The sequence below is a fragment of the Dunckerocampus dactyliophorus genome, chromosome 10 (assembly GCF_027744805.1).
Source record: "Dunckerocampus dactyliophorus isolate RoL2022-P2 chromosome 10, RoL_Ddac_1.1, whole genome shotgun sequence".
Lineage (NCBI taxonomy): Eukaryota > Metazoa > Chordata > Actinopteri > Syngnathiformes > Syngnathidae > Dunckerocampus > Dunckerocampus dactyliophorus.
In genome coordinates, this window is record NC_072828.1 from 14982595 (window position 1) to 15005387 (window position 22793).

Consider the following 22793-nt stretch of genomic DNA (forward strand, 5'->3'; position numbering starts at 1 on the left):
TAGCAATGCATTCTCGCTTAGCTTGCACCAATTCCAATTAAACAAAAAAAATATATTTGTAAGCAAAAACAAGGAGTTGCGAACAAAAATAATGGATTTGCAAGCAAAAAACGCTTTGCAAGTGTGGCATGTCAGAGCAATCCACACCTCAGGTGATTAGTGGGCGGCACCGAACATGACCTATAAAGCCTGATGGGTGGCCAGCCCACACTCTTTTCCATGACTTGGTGTGGTGCAGTGGTGTGGCAATATTAAGCCCAGTGGCGGTTGTAGCTATGGGCCACATGGGCAATTGCCCAGGGCGGCATTCTTCAGGGGGCGCCGCAGCAGGGAAGCAAGAAAAAAATCCTATTTACTAATGCTCAGCGCTCATCAAATCCTCATCAAGTCAGCACATATGTGTGACAGATGGGCGCCCTCTGCAGGCGTGATACTCGCGCCCCATGCTGTTCAAACGTAATCAAACGTCCACCACGTGAGGTGGATCAAACCAAAGAAGAAGAGAGAGAGCGGGTGCCGCTGGGCCTCAGATTAATTACAAGGTAAAAAAAAAATGTAAATTACAGCAGTAATTGCTGAAAAATAAAACCTATTTCATTGTTAATATTATATTATATGAATTATATTGGAGACCAAGATTCTCAAACATGTTATTTTACAAGGAAAATGTGGGAAAAAAAGGAGGGGACTGTGTGTCGATATGAGTTGGTTTAGCCTTGACTGCTAGTTGGGTAATGGTGGGAGATGATGATAAAAGTGCTGTAAATTTGTGTCAACAGAACATGGAAAATACAAAATCAAAGCCATCAGGTGCACAAAGAAGAGGAAAGAAGAGGAGAAACGGGCCAAATGTAAAGGTATGGAGCTATAGCATCTCTTTATGTACACCACATTATGGAATGTAAATGATCAAATAAGCTAACGTTACTTGGTGACTATAGACCAGGGGTCACCAACGTTTTTTCTTGTGAGAGCTACTTTTAGAAAATGAAAATGGCCACAAGCTACTCATTTTTGTAGAAATGATTTTCATACCTTATTTCAACCCAAACAAATCAAGTATGCTTGTTTTACCAAAACATTCACAAAATGCTGGTATCCACAACTCACATTTTATGTTTCAGAATACATTTCTTTCTAGTGTTCTCACATTATTAACTGAAAACCTGAATGAAAAGCAGGCTTGCGGGCACCTCATGTGGTCGTGGGGGGCTACCTGTTGCCTGCGGGCACTGTGTTGGTGACCCCTGCTATAGACCAACTGCTGTTCATTTGTTTTCTTGACTGAGAGTTATCTAAATGTGGATTTAAGTCAAATGCAATGTAAGGGGAGCTTGAGCTTGTGAAATCAGCACCTTTCTGTAGTTGGAAAAAGTGTTGAAGTGTGTTGAGGTAGGGAGATGCGGGGGCTGGGAGCGGTTGTACTTGAAGGATTTGTGCACTGCAAAAAAATAATTTTTCTTTCTATTTGTGTTGTGTCCAATATTTTGTGCTCATTTATTAATTTGTAGGCATTTGTGCCAATGTATAACTTAATACATCTATTTACATTTTAAAAAACAACCTCTGTAAAGACAAAATAGTAGTGAGAATTTGTGCGGTTGTGGGGAATTGGGGGCAGTGGGGGCCCACAGCTTTGATCCGCCCAGGGCGTCATTCAAGCCAGAACTGCCACTGATTAAGCCAACAACACTGCCTTTGTGAAAGCACGTTTGTGCGTTTGATATCGTAACTGGAGGCTTCATGAATCTCTATTAACCAAGTCAAAGTCATTATTCTTATTTAATGCTGTATTTATGAAATTACTTCTTTTGTATCCATCCATCCATTTTCTTTGCCACTTATCCTGATGAAGTATGCTGGAGCCTATCCCAGCAGGCGAGAGGTGGGGGTACACCCTTGACTGGTCGCCAGCCAATCGTAGGGTATATTTCTTTTGTACTAATTTGTTAATGAATTTGCAAGTCGTGTTTTTTTGTTTGAAGTAAAAGTCTTGGTGGCATGACATTACTGTCAATCAGCCTTGAAACTTACTTGATGTATGATGTGGTGGACATACCTCCCACGCTCACTAGATGTCCTATGAAGATGTCATACTACAGTAATCTGGATATAGAAATCTCTTCTATAAATGTCCAGACATTTTGATTATAAATAATGCCTTGTCCCTACAACATAGCATTTCTAATCCTGTTCTAAATGCTTATACTTTAAGAAAAAGATGTTTGTTTTGTCAAATGTACATTACAGCAAAATGTGTCTTCAGGTCCTAGGTCAGAATCTTGCTCAGTGAAGCATCCATGTGTGGGGGCATTGTGGGTGAAGTGTCTTGGCGAAGGACACAACAGCAGTGCCTGGAATGGAGGAAGCGGTATTCGAACCGGCAACCCTTCGGTTACTGGACATCTTCTCTACCCCCTGCTAATTAGAATAGATTATATTCCTGAATCATTGCAATTAAGGTAGAGGAAATGAATGACAGCACATGACAATGACGGCAGCTGAATGAACTGAATGCATCTCTACCACCAAAAGCTTGTCTAAACTTCTTCCTGAAGTCCCCAGCAGCTCTTGTTCCTCAACTTCCACCAAGCGGTGTTCTGTCCTTCTTTTCCTCTTTTGCACACAAGAGTCATCCTACACACTATAGCTCTATGCTGTGTGGCAGTGCTCTCCCCTGTCAACACTTAATCACCAATTTCTTTCAGGTTACATCTTTGCACAAAATGTAGTCTACCAGTGTGCTCCTGCCTCCAGTCTTATGAGTGACTCTGTGTTCCTCTTCTAGAAATAAGTGTTTACTACAGCCATTTCTATTTGTTTTGCAAAGTCTACCACCATCTGGCCTTTCATGTTCCTGTCCTTAACACCAAACCTGCTCATCACCTCCTCAACTCCTCTATTTCATTCACCAATATTGCCGTTGAGGTTTTCACTGACTACTTCTCTCACCTCTGGGAATACACTGCACCGATACATCCAACCAGCCCCACAAATTCTTTTTCTTCTAACTTACAATTTGTGGGATGTATGCACTAACATTGTGTATATATAAAATATATGTATAAAATATATTCTAAAATCTGAATAAAACTGATATGCCGGATATTCATTTATCTAATAGGTATGCACAGAGCGTAAACAACTGTAATAGTAATGATCAAGGTAGTAGTTTGAAAATTGGAGCATCTTCACAGCGACATAAAGCTTCATCGCTTTTATAAGCTTTTTACTGAGGACCCCACCAGGGTAGAATGGGAACTACAACAACACATGCAATCTGTTGGTAAATTAGATTTCTCATGTTTTGACTTATATCAGTATTTTTCCTTTTAAAGCAGGAAATATTCAAGTTTGTGTAAGTTGACCACCAAGTCAGTGTGACTCACAGAACCCCTTCCCTAAGCATTCTAAAAGAATACAACTTTTCGGAGTTTCCAACACTTTAATACAGAAATGTACATAGAGCAAAACATTAGTTTTAGTTCCTAAAAACAGCCTACTGAACATTAATATTACAGTTAAAACATCTATACATCAGCAAATGTACATAAATATAAAACACATATATACACTCTTAATATATTATTATATAAAGATTTGTGTTTGTTTTTTTGTCTTTTTAACTGGAAGCCTAAACAGCTTGAAGAGGGAGTGTTTCACAGACGAGTCATCTTTGTATGGTGGTTAGGTAGTTGTTTTTTTTACAAACAGTTGTTGGAGCTTGTTTATTTAGCATCAACAGTGATAGTTGAAATGGACAAGAAGTTACATTTAAATACACAAAAACGTGCTGTTGGCGGTACTAAGTGCTGTTGATATTACTGGGACCCTTTAGAGATGCATGGCAGAGTGACATTTTCATATTTACAACAAAAAAAAACATTGACATTTCTTCTTGTGTGAAATCTTTCAAATGATAACAATAAACATTGTCAAATGTTCGCTTATCACGCTTTCCTCAAGCTGATTGTGCTTCCACCCGTCTTTGAAACTTTTTATATAACGTATATCTATGGCCTCCTTTTTTTTTTTTTTTTACAAAAGCAGCACAATGATGAGTAGGACTGTGAGAACAGAAGACGGGCTGTCAATTGCTACTGTCTGCGACGCCCCTCTGTTGTAAAGACGCGGTGTCCTCGGGGAGTTCTGCTTCAGTTTACTGGGCGGCAGCGCCTTTAGGTCCTCTAGGGCACCGTAGGCGGCCATGGAGAACTCGGGGTCTCCTGTGGTGAGCAAGTCAAACACACAAGATTGGAAGTAAACGTCCTCCACCTGAAGAGTCTCTCGACATTTAGCCGTGGCTCGCTCCACTGTGTAGACCTGGTGAGGCGGTCGCAGTGGACCCGCTTGGTGTTGCTGCTGCTGCTGGCTCTGGCGGCCCAGCGTGTGCTCCTTGATGAGCTCGTTGCGTGGACAGCCATGCAGACACAGCTGCAGGCCGCTGCCACCATCTTCAGAGAAATCCAGTGTGTCTTCGGGCATGCGGATGGCGAATGTCAGGTAGCTGCCCACACGCCGCACAATGATAGACGTGCCGATGTAGCGTGCTTGGATCTTTACCTGACGACCCACTCCGGAGCCACCGCGCTCCGAGATGGTCAGACTGCCGCTTTCACCGCCGCTGCGAGTGCCGTCCTGAAAGGCCAGAGGCAGGTCATCTGTGGTGGCCTGGTAGACTTTCTGGTCTGTGCAGCCATGGTATGACTTGAAGATGACTGTGATCTGGAAAGAAAACAAAAAATAACATCAGTTCAATTTCAAGACTTGAATCTTACACAAACACTGTATACCTAAATGAAACTGACACATTACCAGTACCGATGATGACCACACGGTGGCAGCAGAGAATGAAACATGTAACGCACTGTGCATCACTGAAACAAGCCTCTGTAGGACCCAACTTAAAAAAAAAATAAATAAATAAATAAATAAAAATAAAACCTTCCACATGTCATATGAAGCACTATGCTTTCGCAGTGACACTGATTTGTTTTCCAGCTGAGCTCCGAAAACTAAATAAATCTGGGCTGAAGGGTGTGTGACAAAGCAGCCGCCACAGGTCCGTTTACACTTTTAGAGGGATACTGTAAGTTGATGGATGATTTCCTGTCTCCAGTGTGGCAAGTAGAAAACAACAATGAAGGCGCGATGGGGGCATGCAGGTGCTGGCAAGGATACTACGATGCAGGTTCACCTAAGGCTCAAAAAGGCACAAGATCACTACTTTATTTCATGGGCTTGTTTCCCTGCAATTTTTTCACTTGGATTACCTTTCTGCCAGACAATACAAAAACAACCAAGAAGGTTGCACTGACAATGGGATTTTAGACAATTTGCATGGAATTTGGTGGAGATAGGTGTTCTGTTCATTGGTTAAAACTATATTATATCGTAGCATTCACTAGGTGGGAAAAAAAAAACACCACTTTTCTAGGCTGCGTTTTGTGTGCCGACCTGCAGCAGGGTTTTCTGATTCAAGACTCCAAATGGGACACGGGTCCATTATTGTTGGGTCAAATGGCTGGTTTTATATCTCCATTGGAACATTTACGTGGAGTTTGCATGCACGGGTTATCTCCGGGTACTCCAGCTTCCTCCCACAGTCCAAAAATATGCATGCTTGGTTAATTGGAGACTCTAAATTGTCCATAGGTGTGGGTGACTGCCAGACCAGACTGAATGTGGGTGTGAATAGTTGTTTGTCTATATGTGTTCTGCGTTATGTTGGCTGGCGACCAGTCCAGAGTGTAACCTGCCTCTCACATGAAGCCACTGTGATAGGCTCCAGCATACCCGTGACCCGAGTGAGGAAAGTGGTATAGAAAATTGATGGATAAACGGTTTGCACAGTGTTTATTGTGAAGTCAATACGAGATACTTCATAAGTTCGTGTTCTAGGGAGTAACCAACTTTCAAATTTTGAGTTTTGAAAAAGTTACAGCATGAAAGGCAGTCTTTTGTTTTAATTGAGAAAGCACACTCCTCCCTATCCAATTATTTTATTTTTCCCCACATCATCCCATATTTACACAAAAAAGTGCCCGGCTAATTACTTGACCAGAGGGGCGAAAAAAACATTGCAGATTGCAGCAGCGCCCGTGGTGCAGAAGGAGAACGTTTGAGTGAGCGTTAATCACTACCATATGACCACCCATGTGTTAAAGGTAGAGCGCTCAAGCATGTCAGTGATTCCACACCAGCGAAGGACTCCCTCCCCCCTTGCTTTTTTCCCCCCTCATACATCTGAGGCCGCCCCTAGACGGGAGGAATGCCGGGGAGACTCGAGAGGCACCGTGGAATGACGATTAACTTCATATGTTTTGGTGCTTTATGGTGAGGCTTTGCTAGTGTGCCACAATAAAGATTCATTGCAGGCAACAAAAGGATGGAGGTTAGCTTACTTTGCTGGTTGCAGTGGCACTGGAGCCGATGACCACCGGCACGTTGGTCACCTGCACTGACAGGAAGCGGTTGTCAATCAGTGGCCAAGCCCCTTCCACCTTACACGTCTGAAACTCATCACGGAAAGTCCGAAGGTGTGGGTCTCCAAATAATCCACAATGGGCGTATTTCTTCTGATGGCCACCCAAGCCAGCAGCCAGTACCCTGTTCTCGTAGTTGCACAGCTGTGGCACGGCTGGCCGTGGCGTGCTGGGGACCTTTGCGGAGGATGTGGGTCCATCGCTGGAGCAGTTGTGCTGAGAGAATAACTCCTTTATGCGGAACACGGCCGAGTGGTAGACCAGGTCGCCCCGGCAGCTTCTGGCTTGCCGACGGGTACACAGAGCGTAGGCTCGCAGCGCGATGCAGTAGTCCACGTCAGTTCCAGAGTCCTCCTGCAGGCCACTAGAAGGTGAGGTAGACGCCACGTACTCAGCATTGCAGCGCTGGATGCGACACTGCTGGCAGTGAACTGGAAAATAACGCAACCATGAGCATCATTTGGCATTTGTTCACAAATATCAAAAGATCTAAAATGGTACTAAGTACAGTGTCGACCTCCTATTGTAGGGATGTCCCGATCTGATATTAATATCAGATATCATGCTGATATAAAAAAAAAAAATATCGGATTATGTTGGCCAGAATCTACAATCTCTGATATTGGCTTTCCAGCAGTCGATTCCAGACTCCGCCCCTGCACGCCTACCCAGCAGCGACCAGCTAGAGCCCATGTGATCACAGCAACAGTGTTTGCTGGCGTGCTAACAAAGTAGCAAGGAGTAGGAGTAACGTCAGACGTAGCTGAGTTCAAAACGTTGTCATGTTCCCCATAGTGGCACAGAACTGGGGAAGTTTAATACGACAAACCTCATCGCACATGAATTGGCATCACACAGGAAATTTCCACGGTATGGAAAAAAAAAAGTCATTGGCTATAACAGAAAAGGTGACCAACCCTGTCGGTGAGTAATGTCGGGTTTAAACGCTTCATTGAGCACCTGGAACCTTGCTATATTATGCCTAGCCGCCACAATATTGTGGACAAAACTATATCCCACATGCATAAAGAAGTAACTGGGTGAGTTTTACATCATAACCTACTGTTGCAGACTATTGTTTGAGTAATATCACTTGATCAAGCTTTATCTGACATTATACAACTACAAAACAAATAAAAGTATGTATGAGCTGTGCTAAATATTGGTATAGACAGATTCGAGGCTGCGATATCGGTATAATATCAATCGGGATATCGGGACACCCCTATCCAATTGGGATTGGCATTGAATAGTATGCCAACTCTTGCATATACATTTTCACAAATAGATCCTGCAACAGTGGTCAGAGCAGTTGTTTTTAGGTAATCCTGCTAACTAACAATTCATCCGCAGTGAAAATATAACTTTCTTGGGTCAGCCTTCTTTGTCAGTGTAAAAGGCCTTATGATTCAGGTGTATTGTGTTCTTGGTCGTTTAGCAAGTTCGGAACCAACTATCTAATTTTGGACCTTGACTTGAAATGTTTGAGACATCTTGGTGAAGCTAATGTTGTATGGCTGGATTTACACCGTCTGTCCAAGTTACCAAGTCTGATATGGTGCCTATATTCAATATTTCTTTACCATTTACATGTATTTGAGCGACCCATATCTGCTATCACTGTTTGCATTTACTGAACACCTGAAACAAACTGCATGCACAAATTACATGTAACAACACAACAACACAAAAGTAAACAATGAATTAAGACCATATTGACCCAAATATAAGACGAAACATCTCAAAATCTAATAAAGGTGGGTTGTCTTATATACAGTATAGGGATCTGGCTTATACATGGAAGCCAACAGGTGGCACCAAATGACTTCTTCCCAAGTCAGTCAGCACTTTTGTTGGTGTCACTCCCATACCCCTGTGACCTAGCCACACAGGCACCCATTCCAAAAAAAAAAGGTAGTTTTAAAAGGTAGTTAGCAAACAATAGGAGAGCTGTGATGCAAATTTTAAAGATCAATACAATATCCTTTTTTTTATCCCAATCTACCAGTCACTGAGTGTGAAAACATTTTTTTTTAAAGTTCATTTTGTCTTTGAAAATGTCTAAAACTGTGTCAATATGGTAATACTAAGACCCTCAAATCTTTTTTTAATTTTTTCCCAAGTTCCATTTTATTTTTTCTTAAATTCAATTTTTTACCTTTTACACTTATTTTACTACCATAGAGTGTGCTTTTTGTGTCAGTAAATAAAATGTCCATTTTGTTCATTAAATTTAAAAATCCTTACATTTATTGATGCAATACATCGTCAGATAATTTTGTCCAGTATTTCAGAAACTGATGTAGCTGCGCTAACTTTTCGAAGGGGATGTCAGCCTCTGTACACATTGCTACAAAATCCTCAACAACCTATAATGTCTGTGCTCGGGGTTAAGGAAGACGTTGTCTCCGGTGCAATTGCAATCGCTTTATTCATGTAAGCTACTTTTTCATGACAGTTACTTTATGAGCACTATTAGTCAGGCTGTGGCGCACAGCGCTCTTATTTTGAAGACCAGAAGTGTGTTGTGTGTGTTGAGAATGTTTATTGACTGTTGCTATGTGGCGCGGCTCTCGTCCGTATTTCACACACAACTTGCATGAAGTCAGCAACCATTTGTGCTTTTCTCTTGGAGATCAATAAAGTATTTATCTAGGTATTTTAAAACGCTTGGTTACATTACTACGCGATAAAACATAACTCATACAGCCTGAGTCACACACACAGCTGCATTAACATGCGCCGCTAAACTAAGCTAACCCAGCCGGTTTACACTGGCCATTGCTGTACGTGAGCTTACTGTCATGCCTGGTGACAAGAGTTTCAAAGTTTTTTTTGCTGGTTAATGTTTGTGAGGACATGCCGCTGTGAATGAGTGGTTTGCCACTCAAACATTTCATTCACACTACGTCAATTTCCGCGAAATTTAGCGTTTTTATTGGCCAATTCCGTGATTCCATTAATGCAGAAATTATAGTGCCCTAAGTAATTCAAATTAAATGTTACATTGAAGTAAATGCAGTTAACCATAGCAATACTCCACTGTTCCTTATTTCACGATTCATGTACCACAAATCTACCATATTTAATGCTTTGCTAATACCGTGTGGTACACTCATGATCAAAATTTTAAGACCAGTTGAAAAATTGCAACAATTTACATTTTGCATTGTTGGATATTAGAGATTCTGAAAATGTAAAAAGAAGAAATGGGAGTTTTTGAGTAAGCAATTTTTGACTAAGCAATTTATTGCAAACAACCACTGAATTGAAATAGGAATATAATAAAAAAATAAAAAAATAAAAAATAAAATTGAATAAAAATACACTCTAATCAAAATGTTAAGAATGTTGCGCTGTTGGATCTTAAAGAGGTTGTAAGTTGCACTTCAAAATGCAAAAAGAAGAAATGGGAGTGAGACCACAGCAATTTTTGAGTAAGCAATTTATTGAAAACAATCATTAAAGTGTTCCATCAGCTGATCAAAAGTCCATAAAAAAAGAGCTACAAAAAAAATTTTATGGAACAGAGTGAAGTATGGCATGAAGCTCAAAGTCTGCCATGATAGGGGGCAAGAGAGGTGGGCGGGCGGCCAATATAATACAATGTATTCAGCAGCTCTGAATTGAGTATTTAAAAGAAAGTTATACGGTGTGCATACACTTTGATAAAATGGGTGAATGCTATTTAGTGAACACAATGTATATGTGTATATATAAATGGGTAAAAACCCATTATACTGCAGAAATATGACCTACATGTAGATGTCAATAAAAAACAGAGCAGCAGTATGAAGGAAACCCACTGCAATGCCCCCTGCAACATCGCCACACAGCCAGGTGCCATTTGACGCCCCTGCACAACCATTGTTCCATTGAAGGAAAAAGCACCCCAGATCTCGATGGCGCCTCCTCCACTGGGCCATTTGGGAAAACATGGCACAGGTGGGATCTCCTTGTCATGACAATAACACTGGAAGCCATCAGGACTGTCAAGGTTAATTTTTTTCTTCAAAGAATAAAACTTTTTCCACCTTCCAATGTCGCAGTTTGCTACTCTTGTGCAAATTCCAAATGAGCAATTTTGTAGCGTTGAAGGAGACGAGGCCTTTTGAAGACATTTTTTCTTCTTAAAACCTTTCTCTTGCAGATGCCGTATGATGGTTACTGAACTGCATGGCACCAGTAACATTTGGGCCGAGGATCATCCCGTGTCTTGTTCAGCCATCAGGGCCAGTGACATTTTTTTTGGGTCTACCACTTTACTTTTTTGTTCTTTAACCCTCAGGATCTTTTAAGAAGTTTAAAATGACTGTCGTACTGCATCCAAACTCAGCAGCAATGGCACACTACAACAGGCCTTGCCTTTGCAGCTCAACAATCCAACCGTGTTCAAAGAGAGAAAGCTTTTTTGCCTTTGCCATTGTTAGTGTTGTCTAGAATTATACAACAGAAGTACTGTAGACTTAAACAATGGTTGCACTGTTTTTTTTTTTGCTTGAATTTTGCACAGACAGGTTGCTTGGCAACCTTATCAAGCCACCACGATGCACACTAGAACACACACACACACACACACACACACACACACATACATCCTTGATTGACACAAGCTGGAACCAGTTAAATGCTGATCCAATCTGGAAGGAGTAACACCCTTGCGTGGGCAGGACTCAAGGATAGCATATCAGATTAGCTACTTCCTAGTTTCGGGTTTTTCTGCTTCCTACTCTGAGAGCAGAGGTTCGGCCTGCTGGACTTTGTCACATCTTCCGGACAATTTCATCACAAAATCTCTTCTTGGGAAACCAAACTTTGACGTTACATCATCGAGATCATGACAGTGTGAATACCTGACAGAAAATGGCATGGAATCCTCACTTTTGCCAAGATTTTGGCTTTTAAAAGGCTTTGGTCTTAAACTTTTGATCAGCTAATGAATCACTTTAATGCTTGTTTTCAATAAATTGCTTACTCAAACATTGCTGTGGTCTCACTCCCATTTCTTCTTTTTGCATTTTGAAGTGCAACTTACAACCTCTTTAAGATCCAACAGCGCAACATTCTTGCCATTTTTCAACTAGTCTTAACATTTTGATTAGAGTGTATTTTTATTCTGTTCACTACAGTGTATACATGATGGATTGCTGTATTTCGATGATGTCAAACATTGACAGGATAGTGTCATCCACATTTGGAAAAGACCTCATTCCAATCCGAAGGTATCCGATTTCAAGGGGGTTTTCTTCCCCCTTTTGTGCGTTGCCTTTACCCATATGCCAACTGCGCAATGTACTATGGTGTTAAGCCAGCCTCATCCAACTTCAGTACTTATTCCTTGATACAAGAGACACTATGGCGCATTCACCACCCGAGCCATGGGAATATTTTGCAACACCACCTCTTCCCTTTCACAGAGGTGTGACTTTGCAAAGGGAGGCGGGGGGGGGGATGACAGATGATTAATGCACGTCACCATGGTGGCACTTCAACACTAGCCCTGATAAAACGGATGCAGTGTAAACAGGTCAAGCCGGAGGCATTCGACATCCCTCCTCAGAATTCCACCTCGGCCTAAGCCACTTCCCTGACAGTTACCGCATAAGAAACCAACAGCAACGGCGCATCTACCGAAACGACGACACATGCTTTAAGGACAACAGTGTGTAACAGTGGTCACCCGCACAGTCTGGCTCTACACACACCAGGCTCTCATCTGGATCGCAGCACCAATGCAATGTTGTTCAGCCCTGTACCCTTCCCAGGCTTAAACACAGGTCCACACATCCCAGCTGAATGAGAATTAAGTTGAGCGGCGCTAGCCAACAAGCTAAAAGCCCCGGGCTATCAACACATTGTCCAGCGCAGCTCTTAAGGCATCAGGGAGTGAGATTTAAACTACGTACTATTGCACAATCATACTAGCTGGCATCCGTTACACGTGCAACTCTCGACGACCATCCAAATAACCATGAAGAAATTAATGTCTGAACTTGCAGTGCTATGCAAATTTTTCACCATTCTTCAACATAGTTTCCACTGTTAATGTATCAATATGCCTGGTGTCACTCTATAATTTATTTAAAAACAAGAAAAACAAGTCTTTTGTAGACTTCTGGAACATAACCACATAAGAAAAGTGTAAAAATATCAGCTATTTTGTGATATTTCAGCCTGAGAGACATAATAGGTCTACTGTGCACCCAAGAACATTGTTGTCCTAATACTAACTAGTAGATACAAACCATCATGAAAACAACAGCTGTATACAGTAGGAACATATTACAAAGTGAAAGAAGTAAACATATTTAACCCACCTAAACACGCCGTTGTGGTTAGCTAGCGGTTTGCTTTCTCGTCTGGTGCCAAATGCTGGACACCCTCTCCTCCTCCAGCATCCATTCATGGTAGCTAATAAAGTTGATAACTCAAAAATACCGACAACATTCGACGACAAGGTGAGTATAAACGTTGCAGTCGTGACCATAGTAATCAAAACAAGCAATCTGTCAATATTTGTGCCCTAAAAACGAATGAAGCTTGATGTTTTTCTCCTGATCACTGGACGCTGTGGAGCGACGCTAACTAGCAGCTAACTTCGGTAAAAGTGGGGTTACAACTTGAACGATGGCGATGTTTTTCCTAAAAAGAGTAAAGTTCGTAATTAAAATAAGATGCGGAATATCTTAAAGCGTGTTGGATAATGTCATAAAAGTGTTGTTTTGGTCTAAAAGGGTGTCGTGGTTAGTAAAGTCGTGTGGTTGGCCAGCAAAGTGAAGGCAGAGGGGTACTTTGTCCCCGCGGTTGGCTCAATACTTTTTAAAACTTGTACCAATATTTTTCTAGTAAATATCAAAGTACTTAAGAGTTGGAAAAACGTAAGCAAGTGAGAGTTGAGCAACAGAACGCTAGGAAACATGTTTCTAACTTTTTCTTCTACCTCTCGTCCACTCGAGTGCAGCGGATCTCTACCGCTCAGCACGCCGGGCTGGAAGTGCAGAAGCACGGATTGAGCGCAGACCGTAGCGCTTACCTGGTGGATAGAGCAGCGAAATCACAACCATCGTCAGCGTCACACAGTCCCAAAGCTGCCGCTTAGCCGTGATCTGAGGTCCGCTTCTCCCCATGCCAATCCATTCAGTTAGAATGGAGTTCCTCGACTGCTTCTCATCGACGCCGCGGCTGAAAATCAAGACAAAAAATGTTGTCTTCCTCCACCAAGCGCTTGTCATTCAAAAGGGGCCCCCGTCTTCAGGGCGGTTCTACCGAGGGAGGGGTTTTGAGCCTAGATCGAGGGGCCCCCGAAGTGATGGCTGGCCAATGGAGGACTAATTTGTTCTTTTTTCCTAACAAACCACTTGATATTTACATGCAGTGGCCCTCTAACTAGGGCGTGAGGACGCTGCAGAAATACCCAATGGTGTCACATTGGAAATGATTGGAATTCATTCAGAGGTTGGAGAGTTATTGCCAAAAAATGGTACAATATCAAAAAAATGTTGCTACCAACATATCATCTTTCTTCTAACTACTTTCTACCCCTCACATTTAGACTTTACAAGTTTATTTCTCATGACATTAACATTATTAGAACATCTCATAATATGTAGACTTCATTTTTTCTTTGTTAAAAAAATAAAAAAATATTTATATATTCTTGCAACTTTACTTTTCTCAAAATTCTCAATTTTCTCTGACTTTTTTCCTCATAATATTGCGACTTTAATTTCATAACGTTATGACTTATTTCTAATATGTTTGTTGCGTAACTGATCCTCATCTCTGACTTTTTCTCACATTCCGACATTTTTTCCCTCATTGTATCACAACAATTTTCTCGTATTTTTACAGCTTCGAGAGCTCTAACATTACTTTTTTCTTCTAATACTTATACTTGCAATATTCTTGCAAAATTAAAACTTTTTTCTCATAAATTACAGTATTATTCTCAAAATGTTACAACTTTTTTTATCTGAACTTTATTCTCGTAAAATTGCAGTCAGTATTTTTTTAATTTTTTAAATTTTTTAATTTAATTTTTAATTTTTTTAATTTTTTGTCCTTTTATATTATGACTTCAGCCACTTAATTAAAAAAAATATATTGTCTTAATACTACGACATTACGAATCATAATATTGCAACTTAAATCTTGTAATTTATTTTGTTTGTTTCAACACTATTGTCATCTTATCGGACTTTTTTCTCAAACATCATCACCATTTTTCTTATATCTGCATTTTATTCTCGCAATTTAACAACTTTTTTTAAAATTTTATTTTATCGCTTGAATCATTGACTTTTTTGTCATAATATTTACACTTCAGTCTTGCAACTTTTAAACTTTTTTTCTTTGTCTTGTACTATTTAGTTTTCTTTGTACTATTTAATTTTTGATTGTATTATAACTTGTAGTAACAGTACAACTTTTCTTATACTATTATTGTTTTTTTTTTATATCTTTGTATTTAAATATCTAGACTTATTCTCTTAAGTGACTTTTTTTTCTCCTAATATTTTGACTTTATGCTTGTAACATTATTTTTTTCTTGCAATATTTCCATATTACATATTACTGTAACTTTATTACTTTTTATTGCAATATTGCGTTTCCCGCAATATTTTGACGTTCTCACAAGTTTTCCAACAGTTCATATTGTAATATTACAACTTTATTCTCGCAACTTCAAATCTTTTCTCAGAACACAGCTCAAACAATAATTTTAGTTTGAATACTTATGCTTCAGACTAAGTCCCAAGCCTTTAGGACATCTGTCTCCCTTGACACCCCACCACCACTCCCTACCACCAACCCTCCTGAAGACAAATGTTTGCATGTTTTCATAATGAGGCGGGAGGCTTTCACCTGTTGTTTTCTCACTCCTGAAGGTGCTTCAATGACACAGTTGTGGGTGCAAACTAACACAGGTTATCTATATCTTACTTTATCTGCTGGCTTCCATAAAGAAAACTTTTTATGACACTTGTAATATGAATTGCTTAATAGCTGGCATGAAAAGTGATAAGATGGAGATAGTAGCCTTTATCTAAATAGTTTAAATTGGTTCATAGTTATATTAATGTGTTGAAACACAGCTGCTATCTGTTATTGAGGCCAAAAAGAATTCAAGTCAATGATTTTCTCACTGAGCACCATTAATTCTTTCCATGACATTTTTCAGCGAGCAACTTGTGTGTTACTCTTTCCCTTTTGTGGCCAACTTTCCACCTCGCTCACTCCTTCAACGACACTTCGTCTTTCATTTGCACAGCTGCCGTGAGGCCGGCCCATCTGCAAGGCACAGCGACTCAAGCCTTCAGCCCCTCACCTGGGACGTGCTGCGGGCTATTTGAGCCGTGCAAAGCAAGAATTTTAATGTGCCCGGCCATTACCGTATAAAATGTTGGCGTTATGAAAACCCAACAGTTGCAGAATTTTTTTTTCTCCAATTGGATTAAAAGTTAATGTGTTGTTTTGGTGCAGCTGGAACATTCGGGCCTCACTCCTGACTTTATGAGAGAGAAGAGAAGTGAACCTAGACAGTTACTGGATCACTGCTTCTTCTGTACACATGCCGGCTCCTCCGGCCACACAATTGTGTGATTCAGGTGGCCTGTCAGTCTCGTGAAAGGTCTTGACGGGCCCATGTTGATGTGGGGCTGATATATATAGTGAAGGGGGAAACGAAGACAGCTCAACCCAAGTGGAACCTTTGGATTGTTCTGAGCTGTAAAGAGGGCCCCTGTCACACTGGAACCACTGTGCCAACTTTATCCCCCTCGAGAGCTCTACCTTACTCTGTTTGTTCAGCTAATTTTGGGGGGTTTGCTATATGGTGATGTTTTAAATCCCCCCGCAACAACATACACTAATGGGCTGTTTGTTGTGAAGACTGTTTTAAAATTAGAACACATAAATAAGGTGTCAATTTGGTTGCTTTTTACACAATGACAACATTTTTGTGGGAAAAGGGGCATTTTTGCAGCTCTGTAGAAATGTGGATTGTTATAACATTTCAAAAATTCAGAGAAACGAGAACTCATTCATGTGTAAACAATGCCCTGAAAAAATGACTGAAAACATTGTAATATGAATGCCAGCACACTGCTTTTATCTTATCCACTTGTCTTTGTCTGGTTATGTATTTCAGCAGGAAGGTGAATTTGCCCCAAACAGGAGACTTTAACGTTGAAAACAAAAGTTTTCAAGCTCTGGCCTCTCCTTGGCACTATTGCTAGCCATGAGTCCTGCTAGCCAAAGACTGGGCGGCACTGTATTTGTTCACTGACTAGACGCAAGGCAGTTACACTTCCTGTCCCTCACTCATTGTGCACCGTGTGAATGCCTCTGTACTATACCTAATGTTCCATAGCAAAAAATTGCGATTCCATATATTTTTATATGTGTAGTATGTATGGGGTAATTGTCATGTGACTCTCTTGGACACATTAGCAGTATCATAAATATACACTTTGCTGACAAGCCTTGCTGTCCACCATTATCCTTTTGACTCTACTGTATTGTGTTAGCCCACTGAACACTTGACACACGGCTTTGTTTTCAGGTTTTGGTCAGAACCAATAAATCAGTGTTATTGTCTGATGGACATGGTTTTTAAATGCTCAAAAGGTTTGTTGTCATGTCCAGTTCGGTAGTAATGACCCAGTGCACAACAGAGTGCAAAAGGAAGGAATTTTGTCTCAATATTTTTTATCAGCTAATCACCATCCCATATATGTATGGAAACGTAAACATAACCAGGGTTTACCGATCCAAACTGTAGATCACCTGGTGGAAACTTTGCTGCAGTTCTGCATTTTATAGTTTAGATGTGACTATTTTGGTGTTATCGATGGTGTGGATACAACCCCGCTCACCTGTTACACTCTTCATCCTTCCTATCATTTGACAGCATTTCCTAAAAGGATAAAACACAGTTGATTTCAGATTAAAACAGTAGGGAAAAAAAAGCTCTGGTAACAATAGAGCTGATCTTTGTATCTCTGCTAAATGAATGCGGGACTGATGATCACTGAAGCAAACAGCTAATTGATCCAGGTGGACGGTAAGGATGACTTCAGCACATGAAAGGAAGTCCTGGACAGCCTGTCAGGCTTGATCTGGGGAGAAAGACCTCTTTCTTTCTTTGCTATGTTTGCTCATGACCGTATTGCATTGCAGGACTATTAGCTCTAAAGCATACGTTAGAAGTTCAGTATATAAAGTAATGTATCACTTATGACAAATGATGTCTGTAAGTGTTTTGCTGCTGCAGAGAGGAGGTTCAAAAAGCAAAGCAACTTTACCAAGTGAGAATGTGGAGTAAAGTGAGAAAGGAATGGGGGATGGGTGGAGGAAAGGTTGTGTGTGTGTGTGGGGTGGGGGTGGTTGAAGGATTAGGTTTCCTCTGACTGTGTGTCTGGGCAGCTCCACATGTTCCTCATTAAGGTCCTCACACTGTGGGACCAGCTCCACACCGGGATGCTTGTTTTTGTTATTAGGCCCAGTGTGCTGTGGTCTGGTGGAAGGCCTGAAAAACAGCACCAGCCTGGGGACTATCTCCTCAGCTCAAACTCTAGAACTGTGCTGATGTGACTTATTAGGGTGTCTCCACCAGCTTCCACCCCTTTAGTGTGTTTATATTTCGTTTATGGCGACAAAATTTCAACTCAATTGCACATTACTGACCTGTCTGCTCTATTCTGGCTGTTTACATAGGCAATTAAATCCTTCAGCAATATTGTTTACCGGGATGTTTACAAAGTGATAAAAATGGAAATTGTGACAGCGAATTGTTGATCTGTCATGCTTCCGGCACGTTGCTACATTTCACGCTCATCCAGAGCTCTCAACTGAGAGGTCGGCGTCAGAGATCGGAATCAGTAGCAGGCACACGCGCCGTGCAGCGTTGGCTGCAAGAGGGGATGTTCTTATTGAATTTTAAACAGGAAGTTGAACAAATTGGCTGTTTTTGTTTGTTTCAAGGAAGCTCTCTGAAATGAAACGGCCAATAAAACAGCTGAGTGAGATTTAGAAAGCGAGTGTGTGTGTCTCGCCTGTGCAAGAGATCTGTTATCTGCAGTGGAGATAAAGGGAACTGTGGTGTGAATGCATAGGGGCCCAACCATGATAGCATCTCCACTCAAGGATCCCACTTACAGCACCCTGAATGATATCTGACAGCACACACAAGGGAGGGGCGTGTTGCTTGAGTGTTTTTATAGGGACCTCTCAACAGGTATCTACGTAAGCAGGCATTTGTTTACACTCTACTCCTTAGAGTAAATAGGGATGATCACATGTGAATCATCTCTATCCTAGTTGCCTCATTTATTATATTTCATATTACAACATTTATTGTGACCACGTAGTGATTTTTTTATTCCTTTTCCCTCTTTTTGTATTTCCGCAGTGCCACTGTTGACCCAGCATCAAGCCGCCGTGCTTGTGGATACACAGTCAACTGACAAGGTAACCCTACCTCTGGGGTCGGGGGTCACACAGGTCCAATGAGGGATGATGGGTAAAATAAATGGAGCGCAACACACAGAGGGACCTGTGATGTTCTCAGTCGAAGAGAGCGAGTGGGGGAGGGAGAGAGAGAGTTCAGGCCCATATGACCTTTGACCCTCAGGGCTGCCTTTGTGTTTGTGTGCATGTGTTTTCATGGTTAAGCTCCTCTCCATCTTGAATCTTTATTTGTTCATGTTTTTCACAATGCAACCCCTCTTTTCAATGTTTCCTGGTTGAAATCAAGTTTACTGTTAAAAGATACAGTGGAATCTCTTAGATCAATTTAATATCCATACAAGTGTAAAAAGTAGTAAATACGCCCTTTGATGACATATAACATGTATGACAGCCAACAGAAATTAAAAAACTTTCAAGCTAAAAGAGTTTCTGAAAATTACAACCAAGAGGCACTGTGCAACAGCTTACCAAGCATCACAGAACGGGGATCACCAAAGGTGTGTTGACTTCATAGATCTCGCTTTTTAACTGTCATACAAGTGTAAAAAAGTAACCAGTTTAATAAAACTGCACACCATTTGATGATGAATGCGTGGCCTGTCCATAAGCAGAGAACAAGGCTCACTGAAAGCATTCATTTTCATTCATTGAGCTTTTTAACATTTAACATTTTCAGCTGTCATATATGTGTAAAAAAAAAAAAAAAAAAAAGTTCACCACTGCATATTAACACTACACACTGGAGATGCTCAATATTGCCTTTCTTATTGACATCCCATGTGCCAATATTGTCCAGCACTTCATTTCAATGCCACTGGGTACATCACCAAATGTCTGCGACGGCTATAAATACAATGACGGAGAGGACAAAATAATATCAACAACCACAATGATAATACTGCATTGAAACAGTCACACATATGTAGTAATTGTAGTAATGAAATTATCTATGATAGTGAACAGAATAACAATAACTGTAATGCACACAATTGTAATAACTATAATAATGTTGTCGACATCACCGTCACTGTAATAAACCAACAACATAATAACACCCTGAATAACTCTGAGTTATGTGGGGAAGTACATATGTACTGTGAGTGTGCATATGCACGTGCGCTTTTTAACATTTTTAACTGTCATACAAGTGTAAAAAGAAGCTGTACATCAAAACATTATTAACTTGGGTCCAGAGGGAGGATTAGTGTCTGTGCCAAGGAGGTTAGTCTCTTCACACAGCTGAATTTGCAGTGTACACTTTGCTGTTAATGATGTTGAGTCGTCCCCTTAGCCATGTTGTATTTAGCACCACTACACTACCATTGTGTTCCAGTTCTGTTTCTGTGGTCATCATCATACTATTTGTCTGTGCCATCACAGATACCCTTCAGTGGTGGCAGTGCAAAAAAAACACAAAAACCCAAAGTAAAAGCCAAACACACTTTTTTGCTTTAAAAATTTTTGCCCTAAGAACGCATTCATGGAATGTTACCCGCAGCCTGACTTTGAATGTAAATGCGGAGGAACGTGTCAGGCGTGTGCACACATTTACAGTGCAGAAACTGCTATACCTGTAGATGCAGACCTAATGGAGTGGGGCATTGCTGGTAAGTGATGTATGTGCTGTAATTGTCTTTGTATGGTCTCACATTATTTTGCCTTTAGTAGATTTTTTCACATTTACCCAAAAAAGTCAAAAAATTGTAGGCCCACAGTTGACCTCTAACAGGCTAGTTTTTTAGTGGTCCCACTGTTGCACAATACAAACCTTTTTAACTGAAAAGTATACTTTCAGTAGTGTATCTGAGAACATCGTTTCCCACAATTTCGATTAGCATCTTTGAGGGTGCAACACGGAGAAAACAAATGCAAACTTACCTTGGCTGTATGTGCTTGTGGTATATAAGCGGTGATATGAATGGACAAACGTTGCTAGTCCTCGCTCCCCGACAACCTCAGCTGCCCAACTAAGTACTCGGGCAGCCACGGGGACAGATAGCCATTGGAATCAAGGCACATGACAGCAGCTGTCTGTTTCAAGAATCGGCACTTTGATTAGGGCAGCATGGTAGTGAGCGATGAGGCCTAATTCCAACATATCTGGGTAGGGCGCTTCACACCGAATGGAAAAAAGATTGAAGCACATTAATCAGATAGAGGCACAATGCTTGCAACAACACACACACGCACACACCACATCTCGAGGGTTTATAGATTATTGGAAAGCTTGGAAGCATATGTCACATTTGGAAAGCTTCCTGTATTCTCTAAAATTCCATCGGACAAACAACAGAGCGTCGTAGCTGACTGGCCCCAGTGTAAGCCAAGCATGTGTGCAATGTGAAAGAGAGTTCTGTCTGTTGTTGAGCCACTTCTACACCCTCCGGCCCCACCTACCAGTTGTCTCTACACTTTTATAGCATTCCTTAAATTATATGCAAAAACATTAGTCAAAGATCCTCTATATAAGTTATTCTCAACCACTGTAATGTGCTGTGAAAGATCATCAGGTGTGCCACAGGAAATTATACAATTACACTTAATTGGTTGGAAGATTTTTTATTTGGATTGTAACAAACACATGTATTGGTATCAAATTGGTAGGTGTATTTAATTCAAAGCTCTGTACCGATTTTAAGTGAGGGATAGGAACTGTACGTTTGGTATTGCGTTGCTACGCCATGAGCCTGGGTTGTGTGACTATCGACTATTTTTATTTTTTATTTGAGAAATGTAATCATTGGATAATTACCTGCCAGCAGATTAGAATTTGCTTTTTCATGCTTCATTTGAAAAATTATTAAACACAAAAGCTAAGCATTTTATCTTGACGCATTTTGTTGTATTAATGTGCCAAAAATGAACTAAACCCTGGCCTTAATATCGAGGTACGTATCGAACCGTGACGATGACGTAGTGTTACACCCCTATTATTTACTATTGTGACAAACAGCAATATAACAACAGTTAAATGATCTTCCACAAGATAAGGCAGAAATCATACAACTTGGGTTGTCTTTGACGGAGGATTTTCATAGTCAAATATAATTTGTTAGATTTTGTCCATATTCGACTAATCGTCAAATGTTGTTGCTTCTTTTTAAATGGAGATCCCTACAAATAAACAAATCTCATTTGCACCTTTTTCTACCTCCAAAGAAAAGGCTAAAATGCTCAGATAAACAAACATAGTGATGTGCAACAACAGTGCCTTTATTTTTTTGTACCACAGAAAGCAAGATGGACAAAACTGAAACACGGTCAATTTCGGCAAGTGGTGCACATAAAATAGGAACAACAAAGCTTTAAAAACCTGCCCAAACTTTCAGTTAGCAGCCTAATATATTGGATTAAAATCCACAGTCACAATATCAAAACGAAGTTGGCATAACAGCCTTACACGTTAAAAAAAGTTAAACTTTTTGAAAGGCGTGCGTCCCATTACATCTGGCGTAAAAGTAACGCCGCAAACACTTGATTACAGTTGTTGCTGCTAAGTGTGGCCCAACCAGTTATTAGGTTTTTCACACAGGGTTTCTCACACAAGGTTAATTTAAAAACAGCATTTTGTGTAAATAGTTTATATATATATATATTATGTAAATGCCTATGAATTTGAGAAACAAGGGTTATTATGACCGCGCAAAAGTTGTGTGCTCAAACTGAAAGTCACGTATAACTTTCTCAGGTGCTGCTACAAATGGGCTTATATTTTTCCTGTTCATCACTGTTCCCAAATGTTGATGCTGTGTGTGAATGCATAAAGGTGAGCTTTGCTGACCTCATGTCCGGATTGATTGCTAGTGTTCGTATTTTGCTCGTTGTCACGTTAATTCA

General features: G+C 40.6%; 1 protein-coding gene and 2 long non-coding RNA genes across 4 annotated transcripts in view; 2 read left to right on the plus strand and 1 right to left on the minus strand.

Moving 5' to 3' along the window:
* Positions 1-384: 384 nt before the first annotated feature.
* Positions 385-4378, plus strand: LOC129188351 (uncharacterized). The gene is made up of 3 exons (XR_008572600.1): positions 385-542; positions 780-857; positions 2267-4378. It is a non-coding gene; the product is annotated as an uncharacterized LOC129188351 (long non-coding RNA).
* On the minus strand, positions 4015-20943 carry rgmd (RGM domain family, member D). 2 transcript variants are annotated; one of them, XM_054788711.1, is made up of 5 exons: positions 20835-20943; positions 17363-17403; positions 13519-13667; positions 6405-6916; positions 4015-4725 (listed from the first exon to the last, which is right to left on the minus strand). In XM_054788711.1, the coding sequence occupies exons 2-5, from the start codon at positions 17398-17400 to the stop codon at positions 4039-4041; spliced, it is 1386 nt and encodes a 461-aa protein (XP_054644686.1). In that variant the 5' UTR covers positions 17401-17403; positions 20835-20943; the 3' UTR covers positions 4015-4038. The 2 variants fall into 2 exon arrangements, with proteins under 2 accessions (XP_054644686.1, XP_054644685.1); XM_054788710.1 differs by lacking the exons at positions 17363-17403; positions 20835-20943 and having other exon boundaries at positions 13519-13849.
* LOC129188353 (uncharacterized) overlaps positions 12766-22793 on the plus strand; it is a 50414-nt gene continuing 40386 nt past the window's right edge. The window contains exons 1-2 of the long non-coding RNA XR_008572602.1: positions 12766-12943; positions 18898-18956. This is a non-coding gene — a long non-coding RNA (uncharacterized LOC129188353). The remainder of the gene's footprint in view (positions 12944-18897; positions 18957-22793) is intronic.